Here is a 21,172-nt window from a genome sequence, read left to right as displayed (position 1 = left end):
AAAAAAATGTATCCTTTACTTACAATACACACAGACAGCATTCTTATCTGAAAGTGAGGGCTGGTGTGACACAAGCTATGAATATACAGTGGGGCATATTTACTAAGCTGTCCAAAACTTAGACCAGGCAGTCAGAAGATGCGTCTTGCTAGACATGATAAACTGTTTTCTCTTCCTTAGGGCTCATTTACACGAGCGTGTGCGTTTTGCGCACGCAAAAAACGCGGCATTTTGCGTGCGCAAAAGGCACTTAATAGCTCCGTGTCTCATCAGATAAGATGTGCGGCTGCGTGATATTCGCGCAGCAGCCATCATTATGACACTCCGTTTGGATGTTTGTAAACAGAAAAGCACGTGGTGGTTTTCTGTTTCTAAACATACTTTTGACTGCTGTTGCGTGAATCACGCGCATCCCACGGAAGTGCTTCCGTGAGGTGTGCGTGATTTTCACGCACCCATTGACTTCAATGGGTGCGTGATGCGCGAACAACGCAGAAATATAAGACCTGTCGCGAGTTTTTTGCAACGGACTCACGTTGCGCAAAAATCACGGACTGTCTGCACGGCCCCATAGACTAACATAGGTCCGTACGACACTCGTGAAAATCACGCGCGTTGCACGGACGTATATCACGCTCGTGTAAATGAGCCCTTATACCGACTCTTGTTTGGCTTTGCTTTAATTTGGCACACATTGGCAGATTTTAAGCCATGCCCCTTACCCCAAACCCCTTTTCTAGACACTTTCTAAAAGTGGCCCAGTAGTAAATCTGCTCATTTTGTGGGTTAAAACAAGAAAATTTTAAAATGGATCTCTAATGAGACAGGTGAACTCTAAAGAGAGGCATCTACAAGATGACAATTAACGCTTTCTGGGCGCAGATTATTTTGGAACAAACAAAGCAGTGATTTCTTTAGTTTTTTTTGTTTTTCAATTTTGTGACACCATACCTTTTTTTTCAGTCAAAGTGGATAAAAGGGGGTAAAAGGGCGCTTTTTTTTTTTTTTTTTTTTTTTGCGGGACAAGATGTATTTTTTAATGGCACCATTTTGGGGTACATATAATGTATTGTATAACTTTTATTAACTTTTTCTCTAAGGACATGTGCAGGGGGTCTTAATTATGTAATATAATTTGAACTAAAAAGCAGATATAACCTTGAATACGCACAAACAATCATCCTAGGCTTCATTCACATCTGCGTCAGGGCTCCGTTCCGATGTTCCTTCGGATCTTTCCGTCAGAACGAGCCCTGACTGACACAAACGGAAACTATATGTTTCCGTTTCCAACACCATTGGTGACGGATCCGGTGCCAATGGTTTCCGTTCGTCTCGGTTGTGCAAGGGTTCCGTCGTTTTGACGGAATGAATAGCGTAGTCTTCAAAATTAACAAAGCATCTAATAAGCAGCACGTTTTATTTATTTATTTTTTTAGAAAATCTATAAATGTATCAATACATAAACAAATGTTAAAAAGCAAAGTAATTCCTCCCTTTAATCTCTTACTCACTCTTGATCCCCCTATTTTTCATATTACCATAAAAACTAAGAAATATATAAATAATACTAAGCAATTTTTTCATTGTCACATTTCAAAGGCCATCAATTTTTATTTTTCTCTAGACATAGCTGTAAGGTCTTGTTTTGTGTGGGACAAGTTATATTTTTTTAATGGCACCATTTTGAGGTACATAAGATTTATTGATTAACTTTTATTAACTTATTTTCTGAGGTAATGGAAAAAAACAAAAATTCTGCCATTATTTTTTTGCATTTTGATCGATATTGCGAACTTATTTTATCTTTTTACAGCATTCACTTTGCACGTTAAATAATTTAATAGTTTTATAGTTTGGGCCTTTACGGACCCAGTAATACTAATTAGGTCTAGTTTTTTTAACTTTTTTTTTTTTTTTTTATCATAGTAAAGTGTATTTTTCATTTTTTTTATTTGGAATTGTTCATTTATTTATTCTTAACTTTATTAAACTATTTTTTGCATTTTTTTTTTTATTCCACTATGGGAACTTATTATGCGATTTTCTATATTGCAGTGTATTATGCCTGTCAGTGTAAAACTGACAGGCATTCTTATGAGGCCTATTAGGCAAACACACACTGATGGCAGACCAGGGGACCTTTGTTATGCCCCCGGCTGCCATGGAAACCATCGGTACCCTGTGGTAACATCGTTGGGGTACCGATGGGGTAACAGAGGGAGCCCCATTCTCTGAAACCACTTAGATGCCACGGACGCTATTAAACACGGCATGTTAGGGAGTGAAACGGCTGGGATCAGAAGCTTTTAGACAGTTCGACACCCGCTCTAGCTGACCCTGGACACCCATGTAGGGCTTATGACACAGTTCCGTGAAAAGGCAGAGCTGTGGCATATGTACCCTTAATAACCGCGGTGAAAAGCCATATGGGCGGTTCTTAAGGGGTTAAAAAACACAATACATATCTTTAGCATTCTCTGTTTAGTACTCTGGTATACTATAGCTCATGTCACATTAGCCTGAATCTATCTTAGTGCTTGTTTCATATTGTAACTAGTAGTAACAGTTTAGCATCTCTTCTTTCTTGTAGACCATTCTGAACTTCACCATTGAGTATGTCATTCCACTTCATTCTGGTCAAAATTTTTATATTTTCTTTTGAAGAAACCACACTGTAAGAAACAAGGTCAAATATTAATCAGAAATCACATTAATAATACACAGTTAGGCCCCATGCACACAACCCTAATTTTGATCCACAATTACGCATCAAAATACTGATTCATTAATTTCTATGGCCTACGGACACCTTCCCATATATTTACGGGTGTGTGTCCGGGCAGTAGAAATGACCCGCAAAAAATAGGACATGTCCTATTTTATGATTTTGCGGACCATGCTCCTATACTTTATAATGTGAGCACAGACCACAAATGCGGGTGATAGTCTGCGGCCCTCAGTGCCCGTAATCATGGACCGTGCACATGGCTAAGGCCGTGTGCAGGGCGCCTATATCAGGTAATATAATTTGAACAAAAAAGCAGGTATGACCTTGAATACACACAAACAATCATCTAAGGGTGTGTTCACATCAGCGTTTCTTTCCGCTGAGGGGTTCCATCTGAGGTTTTGACAGGGTTCCGACGGAACCCTTTCACAATGGTGACAAACAGAAACCATTAGGGCCTGTTCACATCACCGTTCGCTTTCCGTTCCGGGAATCCGTCTGAGGTTTCCGTCGGGTGAACCCCGCAACGGAAAGTGAAAGTGAAACCACAGCTTCCGTTTCAGTCACCATTGATATCAATGGTGACAGAAACATCGCTAATGGTTTCCGTTCATCACCATTCCGGCAGATTTCAGTTTTTCCGACGGAATCAATAGCGCAGTCGACTCCGCTATTGAATAGGCCGTTAAAACAGAAACCTGCCGGAATGGTGATGAACGGAAACCATTAGCGATGTTTCCGTCACCATTGATATCAATGGTGACTGAAACGGAAGCTGTGGTTTCACTTTTACTTTCTGTTGCGGGGTTCACCCGACGGAAACGTCCGACGGAACCCCGGAACGAAAAGCGAACGTTGATGTGAACAGGCCCTTAGCTAGGTTTCCGTCACCATTGAGTTCAAGGTTTCCGTCACCATTGAGCTAAGTTTTCAGTTTGCCTTTTCGTTGGGGGGTTAACCCGACTGAAACCTCAGACTGAACCCCTCAGCGGAAAGGCACATTTTTTTGTCTTCAAACTGAACAAAGCATCTAAAAAGCAGCATGATTTTTTTTTTTTTTTTAAATCTATAATGTATGAATACATAGACATATTTAAAAAGTTTAATAATTCATCCCTTCAGGGCCAAGCTTATTTTGGCCTTCAGGACCTGCCCCATTTATTTATTCTGACATGCGTCACTTTATTTAGTAATAACTTTGGAATGCTTTTACCTATCCAAGCGATTCTGAGATTGTTTTCTCATGACATATTGGACTTTATGTTAGTGGAAAAATGTGGTCAATAAAGTCATTGCTTATTTGTGAAAACACCAAAATATAGAGAAAATTAGCAAAAATTACCATTTTTCTAAATTTAAATGTATCTGTTTGTAAAACAGATAGTAATACCACCCAAAATAGTTGCTAATTAACATCCCCCATATGTCTACTTTAGATTGGCATACATTTTTGAATTTCTTACATTTTCAAGAAAATGTCAAAAGGCTATTTTTTCAGGGACCAGTTCAGTTCTGAGGTGGTTTTGAGGGACCCATATATTTGAAACACCCATAAAAAACCTCATTTTAAAACCTGCACCCCTCAAAGTATTCAAAATAGCATTCAGAAAGTGTTTTAACCCTTCAGGTGTTTCACAGGAATTAAAGCAAAGTAGAAGTGAAATCTACAAAATTTATTGTTTTTGCCAAAATTCATTTGTAATAAAAAAAATTCTGAAAGTTTTACCAGAGAGAAGCAACTCAATATTTATTGCCCAGATTCTGCAGTTTTTAGAAATATCCCACATGTGTCCCTAGTGTGGTAATGGACTGAAGCACCAGCCTCCGAAGCAAAGGAGCACCTAGAGGATTTTGTGGCCTCCTTTTTTTTAGAATATATTTTAGGCACCATGTCAGGTTTGAAGAGTTCTTGTGGTGCCAAAATAGTGGAAACCCCCCAAAAATGACCATATTTTACACCCCTCAAGGAGTGTATCTACGGCTATAGTTAGCATTTTGACCCCACAGTTTTTGCTAACTTTATTTGAACTAGTCTACAAAAATGAAAATATATATTTTTTCTGAAAAAACATAGAATTTTCTAATATTTACAAGGGATAAATGAGAAAAAGCACATCAACATTTGTAAAGCAATTTCTCCCAATTACGGCAATACCCCATAAGTGATAATAAACTGCTATTTGGACCCACAGCAGGGCTCAGAAGGTAAGGAGCGCCATTTGGATTTGGGAGCACAGATTTTGCTGAAATTGTTTTACGTGTGCAATGCACTGAATGGGTCAAAACAGTGGAAACCACCCAAAAGTTACCCCATTTTGGAAACAACACCCTCAAGGAATTTTTCTAGGGGTATAGTTAGCATTTTGACCCCACAGTTGTTTTTGCTGAATTTATTGGAATTAGTCTGTGAAGATGAAAATCTACTTCTTTTCTGAAAAAACATAGAATGTTCTAATTTTTACAAGGAATAAAGGAGAAAAAGCACCCCAACATTTGTAAATCAATTTCTCCCGAGTACGGCAATACCCCATATGTGGTCATAAACTGCTGTTTGGACACATCGCAGGGCTTAGAATGGCGGGAGCACTACTAGGCATGCAGACTTTGCCTGATTGGTTTTTAGGCGCCATGTCATATTGGCAATGCCCCTGAGGTACCAGTACAGTACAAAGCCCTTGAGAAGTGACTCCACTTTGGAAACTACACCTCTCAGGGCATTCATCTAGGGGTGTAGTGAGCATATTGATCCCACAGGTGTTTTGTTGATTTTATTAGAATTAGGCAGTGAAAAATGTATTTTTTTCAAAAAATATGTAGTTTTAGCTTCCAATTTTTTTTATGAGGGTTAATAGGAGAAAAAACAACACACAATATGTTACACATTTTCTCTCGATTACGGCAATACTCCATGTGTGGCCCTAAACTGCTGTTTGGGCACATGGCAGAGCTCATAATAGAAGGAGCGCCTTTTGGCTTTTATAACACAGATTTTGCTGGATTGGTGTATGGATGCCATGTCGTGTTTGCAGAGCCCCTGAGGTACCAGAGTACAGTAGCAACCCCTGAGAAGGGACTTCGTTTTGGAAACTACACCCCTCATGGCATTTATCATTTGCCTGGACATATGACAGGGCTTAGAAGTGAAAGAGCACAATGCGCATTTGAGGCCTATTTTGGTGATTTTCGAAGCATTGGCCCACAATCGCCGGGCTCTGAGGTCAAATAGTAAAACAAACTCCTAAGTAGTGACCTCTATTTTGAAAACTGCACCCCTAAAGGCATTTTTTAAGGGGTGCAGTGAGCATTTTGACCCCACGCTCCGCGTATGATGCAAAGTGAAAATTGCAATTTTCCACTGATATGCCATTTTAGTGCCCAATATGTGGTGTCCAGTTTGTGCCACTGTCAACAAATATCTTATAAACTGTGGGTTCTCTTGGATATGGCGATGCCATATATGTGGACATAAACTGATGTTTAGGCACACGGTAGGGCTCATAAGAGAGTGAGCGCCATTTGGATTTTGGAGCGCATATTTAGCTTGGTAGTTCTGTTTGGGGTTTTACTAGTATTTCAGTTTATAATGTGGGGGCAAATGTAATCTGTGCAGGGCACATCAGGGCATGATAAGAGGGTATAATAATGGGGTAAATAAATAATAATCCGCAGATATGTGGCCAGTGTCGCACTGATAAATGGTGCCCAATCTTAACCCCCTTTTGGAACACTCTGCACATTTTGTGTCACCATATTCTGAGAGCCAGAACTTTTTTATTTTCTCTCCACTGAAGCTGTGTGAGGGCTTATTTGTTACGGGACAATCTGTAGTTTTCATTGGTACCATTTTGGGGTACATGTGATTTTTTGATCTCTTTTTATTAAATTTTTGGGCAAGCAAGGTGCAAGTCTTTTTTTTTTTTACGGCGTTTACCATGCGCTATAAATGACATTTTTACTTTATTTTGTGGGTCGATACGATTATGGCGATACCATATGTAAATTGTTTTTTTTTTTAATTTACAGCGTTTGCACAACAAAATAATTTTTTTTCTTAAATATTATTTTTTTTGTGCCACCATATTCTGAGAGCCATACGTTTAGTCTTTTTCTGCCAAAAAAGCTTGTTTTTTGCGAGACGAGCTGTAGTTTTTATTGTTACAATCTTGGGGTACATGCAACATTTTGATCACTTTTTATTCTGTTGTGGGTGGGGTGGCGACCAAAAAACAGAGATTCTGGAATTGTTTTTTATTTTTTACGGTGTTCATCGTGCAAGGAAAATAACGTGATATCTTTATAGTTTGGGTTGTTACAGACGCGGCGATACCAAATCTGTGTACTTTTTAATGTTTTTTCCTATAATAAAAAACGTATTATGGGAAAAAAGGCAGTTATTGCTTTTTTAACGTGAAACTTTTTTACTTATTTACATGTTTATTAACTTTCTTTAAACAATTTTTTTGTCCCACTAGGGGAATTGAAGACATTAAGCCTTGATCGCTATTCGAATACACTGCACTACCTACATAGTGCAGTATATTAGAGCTGTCAGCTATTCACCGACAGCAAGCCTATTAGGCGTCGACTGCGGGCGAGGTCTAGTAGGCTTCCATACTATGCGGACCAGGAGGCCATTGTTAGACCTCCCATTGCCATAGCAACAATCGGCACCTCCGCGGTTTCCATAGCAACCATCGGGTGCGAGCCAACCACCTAGATGCAGCGATCGCTTCTGATCACTGCATCTAAGGGGGTAATCGGCCGGATCGGAGGCTAGCTCCGGTCCTGGCCATTACATCAGTGTCAGCTGTAACGAACAGCTGACACCCACAGATGATGGCACAGGTTTAGCTCCTGAGCCTGCGCCATCTACTTAGGCCTGATAGTAAGCGTTTTAGGACCTGCCCCCAGATGGGCCCTAAAAGGCTTTCGTGCTTGGCAGACCTGGAGGCTGTTGTTAGGCGTCCAGTTGCCATAGCAACTACCTGGGCAACCGCGGCACAGGGGTGCCAACAGGCTAGGAACCACCTAGATGCAGTGATCGCTTTTGATCACTGCATCTAAGGGGTTAATCATCAGGATCAGAGGCTACCTCCGGTCCTGGCCATTACAGCAGGATTTCAGCTGTAATATACATCTGACACTCGCTGGTGATAGCGCTGGCTCAGCCTCTGAGCCCGCTCAATCACCATCATATACAGTTATGTGAGAAGGCGCTAACACATTAGTGCTGATGACATAACTGTACGAGATTGGGCTGGAAGGGGTTAATCTTACTCTTTCTAGATCCGCTTATTTTTCATATTGCCATTAAAACTAAGAAATATATAAATAATACTTCTCTATGTATCCCAGAAGATAAGCAATTTCTCTCTCCTTCTTCCAAACCTGTAAGGCAACTGGCTGCAGAAGGAGCCCTCCCCCACTGTTCTGTCTGCAATAAGAGACCAAGCCACCTCAGCTATATGCCAGCTGAAAATGGGAGAGATAATGAAGAAATTAACCACCAGACGAAGGCTTTGGGCCAAAACGCGCATCGGGGTGGGACGCCAGGCAGGTTCTTCTCTTCCTTCACTAATGGGTAAGATGTTCCTAGGCATAATATTCTATCCACATACCTTTGCATGTTTATTTTTTTTATTTTTCTTAGAGATTGTACCTACATTGTGATATTAACGTGGATGGGCTCCCTATGATCGTTACAACAATAGATGTGGGTTTTTCTATTTAGAACATTGGGATTTCGTCTTTCATGCTTAAATGATGTTTATGCAAATTGCTGTATGTATTGATACATGTGACTTAGTACCCAAGTCTGTATAGCTTATTTACTGCCTGGCATCCATTCTTTCATCCTGTGGCAATCATCTCTGCTTTTAACGACTGTTTTTTATATATTGTATCCAATAAAGTGTATACGTTTTATATTAATACTGGTGGATCAAAGACTACTCTTTCTTGTAGGTTTTCAGTTCCATTTAGTGAGTTTCCACCATTCACAGTATGTGAAGATTGGATGTATAGGTCGGTCCCCCAACATATACTGCATATTAAAAATATGATTTTTTCTTTAGGATGGGGTGGGGATTTTGGTTGTCCTCCATATTGGTTTTATATATCTTTGTAGAAAGAGGGCGCAGTCTTGGTTGGTCACATTCCGTTTGTTATTGGGTGGCTATTACGAGTGCGAGACTGCCTTCTCCAGAGCAATCTTATTGTTAGAAAACATGAGGTGGAAAAATTGGCCGAAGAGTTATGGAAAGGGAGTGGGGGAGAGGAGCAAACAGCAGACACTTCTGCATTGAGTGGCCCATTTTGATCATTGCAATGGGCCCTCTCTCTTCTATGTTCACCACTGGCTAGACTTCCACCAAGAAGACAGGCCAAAACAAATCCTCACATAAAATGTGCTACTATTACTTATTTTTGTAATTGGTGGAGTCTCCAGATTGGTAATCTCTGCTCATTAGCTTCAGGTTTGGAATTCTAAATTAACTTCTATTTTTTGTAGGAATTTTAGAGCATTTTCTTTCAGTCATTTATTTTCTGTGACTTACCTTAAAAAGGATTATAACAATAAGCAAGAGAAGCACAATTCCTCCAACAGAACTGCCAATGACAACTAACAGAATATTGATCACTCTGTTTTTAAAAATCATAATGGATACCTGAAAAACAATAGTAGAAAAGAAAATTACAAGTTTTCTCTACAGTAAGGGCCTTTCTTTTCCGCTGAGGGGTTTCATCTGAGGTTTCCGTCGGGTTAATCCCTTAGTGGAAAGACAAACGGAAACTATGCGACAGCGCTATTGATTCCGTCAAAACTGAACCCTGTCACAACGGTGACAAACGGAAACCATTAGCTAGGTTTCCGTCACCATTGAGTTCAATGGTGAGGGAAACCGTAGCTGAGGTTTCCGTTTACCTTTCCGTTGAGGGGTTAACCAGACGGAAACCTCATATGGAACCCCTCAGTTTAAAGGGACAGTGATGTGAATACAGCCTAAGACTTTTTTTTGTGACTAAAAACAAAAGGATACACCATTTTTTAAAAAATATTATGGAATCAAATGGACATATTTGGTTTGAAAGAAATTCCAAACATGTTACATATACATGGAAGGGCCTATTCGTACTGTGGTTTGGCGCATACACCAGGAAAGCACCCAGGAGCCTTCTTTTTTTGGGGGGAATCCATCGGGCTCATATACGCCAGAGTACCTTTTAGTTTACTGTATGGAGTAGTGTTGTTGGCATCAGAACGTCAGAGATTTCTAGTGGCTGTTTACACATCTTAAAGAGGGTGGAAACCCCTAGATGGTAGAGGCCCCAGGGCATTTGCACCTTTTGCCCTCCCTATAATGCGGCCCCGGAGGTAATATATTACTTTATATTTCTTCATCTTACCTATTGATGTCTTGATGAATTTAAAAAGAGGCTTAGTTCTAGCCAGCTTTTAGCAGCTCTGTTCTCCCTTTCATTAAAAACAGTAAGAAATCCAAAAGAAAATTCTCTAAAAATGTTTTTCTTTGTTGTCTTTTCCAAGATTCGTTCCCATCATTAGTGACAAAAATGGAAGGTAAAACATCTCACCCTAATCTTAATAACAGCTAAGCTGAACGTCAGACCCAATTATCCGTTACCTTTTGAAGATCATGTATTTGTTAACATATTACTTTGCGCTCACAGAGCACTGCTGCTATCAGAATATATGACCATGGTGTAAGATGGCATGCACATGTACCAAGAAGGTAAGGTCATTTACTAATGTTGGTGGCATCAGAAGATAACACATCCCTATACCACACCACATGATGGCTGCAATATGAAAAACAGTGTCACTGTGGATTTATCAATAGTATGCTAAGTATGACACTAAACAAAAGAAGAGCAAGTCATTTAATTGGGCACAAATTGCACCAACCTAGTGCCTACTACCATGTATAAATCGTAGACACCATGTACTAATATGACACACCTCACTGGATGCCAGACATACTTCTTTTCCTTACACCATGTCATGACTGTCATGCATTTACGCCAGTATTTTGTGACAACGTAACCATAGCAAGCTGTTTAGTCAAGCACTGAAAGTATCTGTTTCCTAATCTGTCGTGCCTAGCCCTCAAAAAGTGTGCCATTATTCCAATGCACGCTACCCCACTTTCTCCAAACACGGTGCATTTTGTTTAATAAAGGTGTCCCACAGTTCTTCAGTTATGGTAATACTTCACATTAAATAGCTTCAACATGATGTTACATGATGGTATTAAAACCCACAAAGTGTCAATTTACCGGCTTCGTACAGGATTAGAAAATTATGGCTGCTTACTGTCAAGAACAGCGTTTCACATGTCCACAGGTTAGGAGTTATAGTGCAGCTCAGCCCCATTCACTTCAATGGAGCTAAATGCAATACCAGACATAACCCATGGACAAGTGTGGAGCTGTTTCTGGAAGAAAGCTGAAATGTGTCTTTAATACTGGACAACCTCTTCAAAGGGTGTAATGTCCACAGCCACGGACCGTCGTGTTTACCTGCCCCCTGACGGCGGTAGCCATGGACAAGTGAGTGCCGGTTGGCATCTCCCTCCTGAGAGACACCGGCACTCACTTCCGCAACACTGCACTAGTTCCCGTAGTGAGGGCGCGGCATTTCCACACATGAGGAAAATCTGTAATTAGCCCATGATCACCCTGGACTATAAAAAGGGCTTTGCCCTTTCATTCATTGCCTGAGCGTTGTTGTGTTTACCCGTGTTAGTTTTGCAAATGGTCCCTTAGTATTTTCCTGTTCCCAGTGTTTACCATACCCTGCTACCTGTACCCTGTATCCCATGCTACCTTTGTTCCTGTGCCTGAGAAAGTTGGAGTCGTGTTGTGCCACCGCTAATGCCTGCTGTGTTACACCACGCCTGGTGCCTGCTGCCAAGGTCCCATCTGAACCTAGCCGTTGTACTGTCTGAACTACTTTGTGATTGGACTATATATATATATATATATATATATTGACTTGGTACTCTGTTTGGCCAGCTGCTATCCCGCTACGGCGGTACGACCCAGTGTGTCCACATACCCACAGATCGTGACAAAGGGGTTGTATGAGATTAGAAAGAAAATGACTACTTTCTTCCAAAAACTGCCCCACATCTGTCCATGGGCTGTGTCTGGTTTTCCAGCACAGCTCCATTGAAGTGAATGGGGCTGAATTGCAATACCACACACAACCTGTGGACAGGTGTGGTGATGTTGTTTGGGGAAAAAAAAGCAGCCATGTTTCTCTAATCCTTGACAATCCCTTTAATACCTGTTAGGATTATATCTCACCTGTGTCTTGTGCTCTGGCTCCTTTAAGTTTACATACAAGGTTTGGTCATAAAGTATTTCTCCGGTGACATTTAATTCTTGCGTTTCCTGTAGTAGCTATAAATAGAACATACATTTATAAGATGTTTGTCCATTAATGTCAATCAAGAAGGAAGCACACAGTAAAATGCTGACACTCAAACTCTAAGGGTATGTTCACACGGCGGGGGTCCGTAACGGCTGAAATTACGGGGATGTTTCAGCCTGAAAACATCCCCGTAAATTCAGCCGTACCGGCATGTGCAGGCGCTTGAACACCGCGTCAATTACGGCCGTAATTAGCGCTGCTATTCATTGGAGTCAATGAATAGCGGCTCCAAATACGGCCAAAGAAGTGACAGGTCACTTCTTCTACGCGGGCGTCTATTTACGCGCCGTCATTTGACAGCGGCGCGTAAATATACGCCTCGTGTGAACAGACAAACGTCTGCCCATTGCTTTCAATGGGCAGATGTTTGTCTGCGCTATTGAGGCGCTATTTTCAGACGTAATTCGGGGCAAAAACGCCCGAATTACGTCCGTAAATAGGCCGTGTGAACATACCCTAAGGGTATGTGCACACGATGAGAGGCTTTTACGTCTGAAAAGACAGACTGTTTTCAGGAGAAAACAGCTGCGTCGTTTCAGACGTAAATGCTGCTCCTCGTATTATGCGAGGCGTCTTTGGCACCTGTAAACTTGAGCTGCTCTTCATTGACTTCAATGAAGAACGGCTCAAATTACGTTGCAAAGAAGTGTCCTGCACTTCTTTGCCGAGGCAGTCAATTTACGCGTCGTCGTTTGCACAGTACGTCGGCAAACCCATACAAATGAATGGGCAGATGTTTGCCGACGTATTATAGCCCTATTGTCAGACGTAAAACGAGGCATAATACGCCTCGTTTATGTCTGAAAATAGGTCGTGTGAACCCAGCCTTAGTGTATGTGCACACGAGAAGTGACTTTTACGTCTGAAAAGACAGACTGTTTTCAGGAGAAAACAGCTGCCTCGTTTCAGACGTAAAAGCTCCTCCTCGCATTTTGCGAGGCGTCTGTGACGCTCATAAATCTTGAGCTGCTCTTCATTGACTTCAATGAAGAACGGCTCAAATCACGTTGCAAAGAAGTGCCCCGCACTTGTTTGCCGAGGCAGTCAATTTACGCGTCGTCGTTTGACAGCTGTCAAACGACGACGCGTAAATTACAGGTCGTCTGCACAGTACGTCGGCAAACCCATTCAAATGAATGGGCAGATGTTTGCCGACGTATTGTAGCCCTATTTTCAGGTGTAAATCGAGGCATAATACGCCTTGTTTACGCCTGAAAATAGGTCGTGTGAACCCAGCCTTAACATTCCTAACCATGCAAGCCAGAAAACGTGGTCAAATTCTTCAGTTCTATCTTTGACTTTGGTCTATACCCTTTTAGCTGCCGGTAGATACACTATGGATCTAGCTCATCTGCATATACGTTTTCTAGGCCATGTACAAATGTCTGTGGTCCAGATGTGTCAAATTCTAGTACTACCCACAAATATCAGCAGTAAATTCTGCACAGAGTGAAAGAATAAGCAAACAAGGAAAAAAAGACGCAAAAATTCTGTAGATTTTGACTTAAAGGGAATCGAACGTTACCTCATGTAGATTTTGCAAAAATAATCTTGTTGTTATCGTTATCTCTTCCTTTCCAGATGTGACTTTGCACCCGATAAAAAGGCACTTTGTTTCCTCATTCTAACAAACAAGTAGAAGGATGTAACAGTTAAAAGCCTAAAATGTTATGTCACATTGTTGAATGTACTCAGGAGGTCCGAAAACCTCCCCAAACTACAATAATCAGTCTATAGTTTGAAAGACGCGGATTCCGAAATCTATAATTTTTCTCTTTCTATTCACTTGCATTTCCTCGCTGTAAGCCAGCAAATGGGCCATGCGCTGCATGCTGATGACAAGTCCTAGGAGTTCTCGCCATTATATCCATGAGTTTCGGAGTCCTCTCTATTCATCAGCATGTAGCGCACATGGGTTTACAGCGGAGTAATACAAGTGAGTAGAAAGATAAAACTTACAAATTCTGAATTAGTATATTTTAAGTTAGTTGCTGATTACTGTAGTGGGGGTTTTCTGAGGTGTCAGATTTTCTTTAAAGGGTATGTCAACTTTTGAACATCCTCTGAGAGGTCATTAAAAAAACAGTGGCACTAAAAAAGTAGTGCCAACAATGTGAAACGCAAGCTGGGATACTATGAAAGCCTCTGCAGCGTCGCTGTCACTTTAATTAGTTTTACATCTGTTGTTAATAGAAAATTATTTCATTTGCCAAACAATTTGAATGACAAATTCAATGTGATACTCAATTTTAGCAAATGGATTTTCTCACCTCTTTGTGGGATAAATGTCATCGGGATCCAGTTATATTAAAAAGCATAGTCCACTACGCTTTTCAATACAGTGGAAATAAAGGTATATCGACATACAGTATACCGGCCAAGCCTTAGGCACACGTCTGGCCAATAGAACTCTATGGATTTGTTAGATGTATATGCCGGAACCATTTCATGACTTATACACTGTCATGTCCGTGGCTGCGGGCCTTCAGGTTCACTCTCCCCCTGACGACCGCAGCCATGGGTCGGCGAGCACTGGCCCCATTTTCCTCCTCAGGAGAAGCCAGCGGTCGTTTCCACTCAACTCGGCCGGATCCCGTAAGGTGCGCGCGCGCATGCTCGCTCTTAAAGGGGCAGCGCACGCACCGGACTTTAATGAACTATCAGCCCATGAGTGCCCTGGACTATAAGAGCGGTTCAGCCCCTTGCTTCGATGCCTGAGAGTTGTTGTCGTACCCTAAGTTTATCTATGCGATGGTCTCCTAGTGTTTTCCAGTGTTCCTTATCTTGTTACCTGTATCCTGTGCTATCCTGGTCCAGTGCCGTGCTGAGCCAAAGTCGTGCTGTGCTGTATACCATGCTTGTCCTGCTTTACCACGCCGGACGTATGCCTGCTGCCTAGTCCCAGCCGAGCCTGCCTTGCTACTGTCCGAGCTGCCACAAGTACCCTATACAAACTAGACTTTAACATGCGCCCTGTTGGCCAGCTGCCATACCACCAAGGCGGTACGACCCAGTGGGTCCACGAATGCTACGTGACATACACTAGTCGTACAGTAGTCTAGATTTAATGTAAATGAGTCATTACTTCAAACTCTGCTTCTAAAGTCTAATACTTATTTGTTTCACAGATAACCCGATCCTAGAAATACTCTAGAAATTGCTTTTTAATATTGGATTTATTAAGATATTAATCATTCTTACGAAATTGTTATGCATATGAATTAAAAAAAACTTACATTAAATTCATTTCCATATTTGCAAGCCTTGGTTTCAGTTTCACATCGAGTTGAATTCTAACAAAAACAATAAAGAATACAATATTTAATCTAATTAAAGACTAAATTACAAATCAGAATGTTTAAGACCACTAAAATTCTATTCATTGATGTGTGTAACAGTGAGATCATTATAATAGCCCCATTATACACACCGCTTGAACACGACATCTAGTGGTTAGCACTGAGCTCTTGCAGTAATGGGGTCCTGGGTTCAAATCCAATGTGCATGGTGCTTATATGTTCTCTCCGTGATTGCGTGGGTTTTCTCCGGTTACCTCCCACACTTCAAAAACATACTGAAAGGTTATATTGCTTCCTATGATATTAGCCCTTGTGTGTGTTTGAGATATAGCCCCATTGGGGACAGGGACTGATGTCAGTGATGACAGTCTGTATACAGCACTGGGGAATATGTGCTAGAAATAAATAAAATCCAGTAATCTGCCTTTACTCTTTTGCTTTTGAGATAGCTGTGGGGATTATGGTTCTTTCAGCCACAAAAACATTAATGAAGGTGGACTGTTAGGTGATGAGGCCTTTCTTAAACTCACAAAGTGTAACAATAAAGCGACTGTCCTCCTTTAAACACCATTTTTAAAGGTGCAAAATTTTCCTGCTGATTATTTTTTATAGTATATATTTACAGTGGTGTGAGGATTGCTTTTCTTATACAGAGCTACAAATTCCTTGTATAGACATAGAGAATTTCATAGGAAGACGCGTAGCCCTATGAAATAAAATAACTCTTTTAAACAGATTTCAGTCAATGTCCTTCATTCAGCAACGCCCAGATATCCTTGTTTTTTTAACTTTATTTATGCTAGTTCAGCAACATCCTTCTTATACACAGGTGCCCAAAATTGTATTCCATGTGTAGTCTGACTAGTGATTTGTATGTAGGCAAAACTATGTTCTTGTCATCAGCATCTATGCCTCTTGATGAATCCCGTGAATTTATTTGCCTTGGCAGCAGCTGCCTGTCATGGTTGCTAAAGTTAAAGAGGCTCTGTCACAGATTATAAGTGCCCCATCTCCTACATAATCTGATCGGCGCTGTAATGTAGATAACAGCAGTGGTATTTGTTTTGAAAAACAATCATTTTTGAGCAAGTTATGAGCAATTTTAGATTTATGCTAATTAGTTTCTTAATAGACAACTGGGCGTGTTTTTACTTTTTACCAACTGGGCCTTGTATAGGGGAGTGTATGACGCTGACCAATCAGTGACCAATCAGTGTCATACACTTCTCATTGTTCCAGCCCATTGTTACAGCGTGATTGCAGTGAAAGAAGCTGGGCTGGAACAATGAGAAGTGTATGACGCTGATTGGTCACTGATTGGTCAGCGTCATACACTTCTCTGTACAACGCCCACTTGGTCAAAAGTAAAAACACCCCCAGTTGTCTATTAAGAAAGTAATTCGCATAAATCTAAAATAGGTCATAACTTGCTACAAAATTATCGTTTTTCAAAATAAAAACCACTGTTATCTACATTACAGCGCCGATCACATTATGTAGGAGATAGGGAATTTATAATCTGGAGACAGGGCCTCTTTAAGTTTACTGTCAAGCCACATCCCCAAGTTTTTTTAGTGGCAGTTTTACCTAGTGTTTTACTATTTAATACATATTTGTAGAATTGGTTTCCTCGGCCCAAGTGCATAACCTTCATTTATCCACATTAAACTTCATGGACAAAGGTCTACTTAGACGAAGGTCTAATGAGGGGATGGACTGACAGCAGTCCACACATCTACTGCTCGACTATGCACACTAACTACATATGAGCACACATACATACATGTATGAACAGAAAGTTACTACAAATACTGTACATACATATACGAAGTACACAAGTACTCACTACATAGAAATACATACATTTAGAAGAATAACACAATTTTCCTATACACTATGTAAACGTTTAAAGCCATTTGCTTATGTAAACTATGTGTTTGTGCATCTTAAACATTTTTCTCATATACATTTATTAAAAATTGTATTTAGTTTTTGTGCGGCAACTTTTATGTATCCACTAGTTGTATAATATTGCAAAACACATACATTACATTAACCCCTTGGCGACATGCCATGTACTATTACGTTGCTGTCACCAAGGGGAAGTATGTTACACAGCCGTTTACAATGGTTGTTATGGCAACCTGGGGGCCTAATAAAGACCCCCCAGGGCTGCCATCTTTGTACTCCTTTGAAGCTCTGGCAGGGCTTCAAAGGAGACTGTCCGTATCACGATATACTGCAAATGTTTTTCTGTCAGGTAAGCTACTGTACCATCACAAGTAGGTTTCTGTCAGGTAACTGTAAGTTGTTGTGACATCACAAGTGGGTTTTAGACAGATAACATGCTGTGGTAACACAACTAGTTTTAGTCAGGTGAGGAACTGTGATATCATAAGAGTGTTCCTGTCCGGTAAGCTGCTGTGACATCATAGGTGTTTTTGAGTCAGGATCAGTTGCTGTGATATTATAACTGCTGTGACATTACTAGTGTGTTTCCGTCTTTGTAATCTGCTGTTGTATCATTAGTGTGTTTTTGTCAGGTAAAGATTCTTGCTGTGCATCTGGCTCCGTTGTTGGGGGATATTGTTCACACAGACCAGTCGGGTTTTATGTTGGGCAGAGGAGCCCGTGACAACACAACAAAGGCAATTAACCTTATCCACAAGGCTAAGATATCTAATATACCACTCATGCTCTTGTCCACAGATGCTGAAAAAACATTTGACAGGGTCAATTGGACGTACATGGAAGAAACCCTTCTCCGACTTGGCCTTAGATCCCATATGATGGGCTGGATAATGTCCCTATATTCCTGCCCTTCTGCTAGAGTCCGTGTGAACGGTATCCTTTCAGATGGGTTTTCAATTCACGACGGGACCAGACAGGGTTGTCCTCTGTCCCCCTTGATTTTATTCTGACTTTGGAGCCTTTTCTATGCCACGTTCGAGCAAATTCTAACATTAAGGGGCTGGAGGTGGGTGCCACAGTTGATAAGGTTGCAGCGTATGTGGATGATCTATTATTTTCTTGACTAACCCGACGGTTTCCCTCCCGAACCTCATGCAGGAATTCCGTTTTTGTAAATTGTCTAATTTAAAAATAAACTTTTCTAAATCGGAAGCAATGAACATTTCCCTCCCCTCCCCCCTTTTACTCACCTTGGAACACTCCTTTAGTTTTAAATGGAACTCTGTAGCCCTAAAATATCTTGGAGTACGCATCCCAGCTGACCTGAGAGAACTATTCAACTTGAACTTCCCATCTCTACTGGTTAACATCAAGTTGGACTGTGCTAGATGGATAAAAGGCACTTTTACATGGATGGGGCGTTGCACTATATTCAAAATGAATGTTCTTCCAAAGATCCTATACCTATTTCAGGCTATTCCAATAGCCGTCCTGATGTCGTTTTTCAAAGCGGTCAACTCTCTATAAATATCATTCATCTGGAATGGTAGATCTCCTAGACTCAAATGTACACTTTTGTGTAGATCTAAGGAGTCAGGGGGTCTGGCACTTCCTGATGTTAGATCTTACTATAGTGCGTCCCATTTTTCGCGTATAGTAGATTGGTGTAGACACGCTCTCTTTAAGCCGTGGATGGGCTTGGAGCAAAGTTTCTCTGCGGTTCCCCTTGCGGTCACCCAGTGGTTGGCCCACAATCAACTCAAACCTCTTCGCCAGCATCCTACTATTGGCCCTACTCTGTTATGTTGCTCCCTCTCCTCGGTGAGGTCATCTTTACTCCCAGTACATTCCTCAATGTATCCCATTTTTGGGAATCCCTCCCTCTCTTCAGGTTTGACAGACCCAGTCTTCCGTTCCTGGTTTGCTTCAGGTAGGTTCAGAGCAGCTCAGTTCCTTAATGGTACGGATTGGCTCTCTATTTTGGATTTGTCTCAGGTATCTGACCTTCAGGTCACTGGAGATCTCTTCAACTTCGCAATTTTTGTTCCTCTATTTCGCCTCCCTCTTCATATCAAAACGACAGGACCCCCCTAGTTCGACACACGTTGTCCACAATTTACACCCTTCTTTTGAATCCTCCTGATCTACCTTTCCCTGACTACCTTTCTAAATGGGAGTCTGATTTGGGTATTTCCTTTTCAACTGCACAAAGTAAGCGCATCCGTGCTCTGGCTCACAAGACTTCGATCAGCTTGTGCTATCAAGAAGCCAGTTTCAAACATCTTTCTCGCTGGTATAGGACTCCGGTTCGCCTGCACCACATCTTTCCTACAGTATCTTCCCTGTGTTGGAGGTGTGGGTTGCAGAATGGTACCCTCCTTCATACCTTCTGGTCATGTCCTCTTCTTGCTTCGTTTTGGGACGGAGTTAAACTATGGATGCGACATTCTTCCTTCTCCATCACTGCGACACTCTGGTGACTATCTACAAATGCTCCTTGCTTCACTTTTTAGTAATGGCAGCACGTCATTGCATTCCATTAAGATGGAAAAATTCTTCTCCTCCTGCTGTGTCCCTCTGGATTTCTAGGGTCAATGACCTCATGCACATGGAGGACTTGACCTCCAACATTAATGACTCACATGCTAAGTTCTGCCAAACATGGACTCCTTGGATTATTTTTCAAAGTTCTGACTCATACAAAGACATTCTTCGAGAGATGGGTCTTGTTCAACAGCCTGGGTAGGGCTCTCTCTTGTCGTTGGGTTGTATCTCGGTGGGAAGCCCTGCACACTCCTTAGTCCTTATGCTCTCCTGCACCTCCTTCTTTTCTTTCCTCCTTATGCTCGTCTTCTATCCTGATACGTGCTCCATTTGTTGTGAGTTTGAAGTTACTCAGCTCACTCACATATGTGAGACTACTGTACTGATCAGTTGTATTCCGCATGTATTTTGCCTTTATATTCTTTGTGTTTCTGTATAATGTGTATCCCTTTTGTTTGGTAAATTTGACATTTTGGTCGTGAAAATAAAGAATAATAAAAAAAAAGAGGGTTAGTCCACCAAACAGCATTCAGTGTTGGGAGGGAGTGGTGGAGTGACCTAAACCGTCTGCTGTATTGAGGGAGAAGAGGGTCTTAGAGGTGTTGTTGCGTGGAGTAAAGTCTTTGGAGCTGCTGTGGAGTTGTAAGGAGCCAGTGGGGGCGTTTTCAAAGTGCTGGAACTGAGAAGCCTGGGAGTGACTGGTGAGGACTGTACTAGTCAGTATCCATCATTGGGCCTGGGGTAGTAACAGTTCCTAAAGAGTGAGCAGGGGTGGTGTGTGAGGCCAAGTAATAGTTAAAGTTGGCACTCAAAGTTCCCACTTAGTTTCATCTCTTTTTGTGAGATTCCTGTCGGGGCTCCACCATCTTGCCCCACCCTCAACCACCTTACAACTGTCCGGGCGTGATCTAATGTGCCTCAATCTGTTCCTGTCCTCTTTCTGCTATTGATAAAAGATGAACGTTTCCATTACATACTAAATTAGAAACTTCTGATACGGATTGCTAATCAAAGGTTGATAAATGCATTTGGATCTTTATATCATAATAAATATAACTAATTTTAAATAAAAAGACTGACATGGAACCCACCTGAGCTTTCTGTATAAATTGTACTTCCGATATAGTAATACTTTTCAGGATAATCGGGATCTGCAACTCTAGGCTCAGTTCAGCAGCAAATGGATTTTCTGCATTCATCTGTGGACAGAATTATATGTAGTAAATGGGGGTA

At 41.2% G+C, this 21,172-nt stretch overlaps 1 protein-coding gene across 1 annotated transcript in view; it reads right to left on the bottom strand.

Annotated features, from left to right (window-relative positions):
- Window positions 1-1,008: 1,008 nt before the first annotated feature.
- The window catches only part of ITGAE (integrin subunit alpha E), a 116,879-nt gene continuing 96,715 nt past the window's right edge, over window positions 1,009-21,172 (bottom strand). Inside the window, exons 27-32 of the mRNA XM_075850871.1 lie at window positions 21,031-21,138; window positions 15,422-15,478; window positions 13,711-13,809; window positions 12,059-12,154; window positions 9,289-9,399; window positions 1,009-2,675 (exon numbers count right to left, since the gene is read on the bottom strand). Of these exons, the coding sequence (XP_075706986.1) occupies window positions 2,622-2,675; window positions 9,289-9,399; window positions 12,059-12,154; window positions 13,711-13,809; window positions 15,422-15,478; window positions 21,031-21,138 (525 nt within the window). The 3' untranslated portion in view covers window positions 1,009-2,621. The remainder of the gene's footprint in view (window positions 2,676-9,288; window positions 9,400-12,058; window positions 12,155-13,710; window positions 13,810-15,421; window positions 15,479-21,030; window positions 21,139-21,172) is intronic.

Source organism: Rhinoderma darwinii, chromosome 2 (genome assembly GCF_050947455.1).
Source record: "Rhinoderma darwinii isolate aRhiDar2 chromosome 2, aRhiDar2.hap1, whole genome shotgun sequence".
NCBI classification, from domain to species: Eukaryota; Metazoa; Chordata; class Amphibia; order Anura; family Rhinodermatidae; genus Rhinoderma; species Rhinoderma darwinii.
This window is presented reverse-complemented; position numbering and strand designations above follow the sequence as displayed.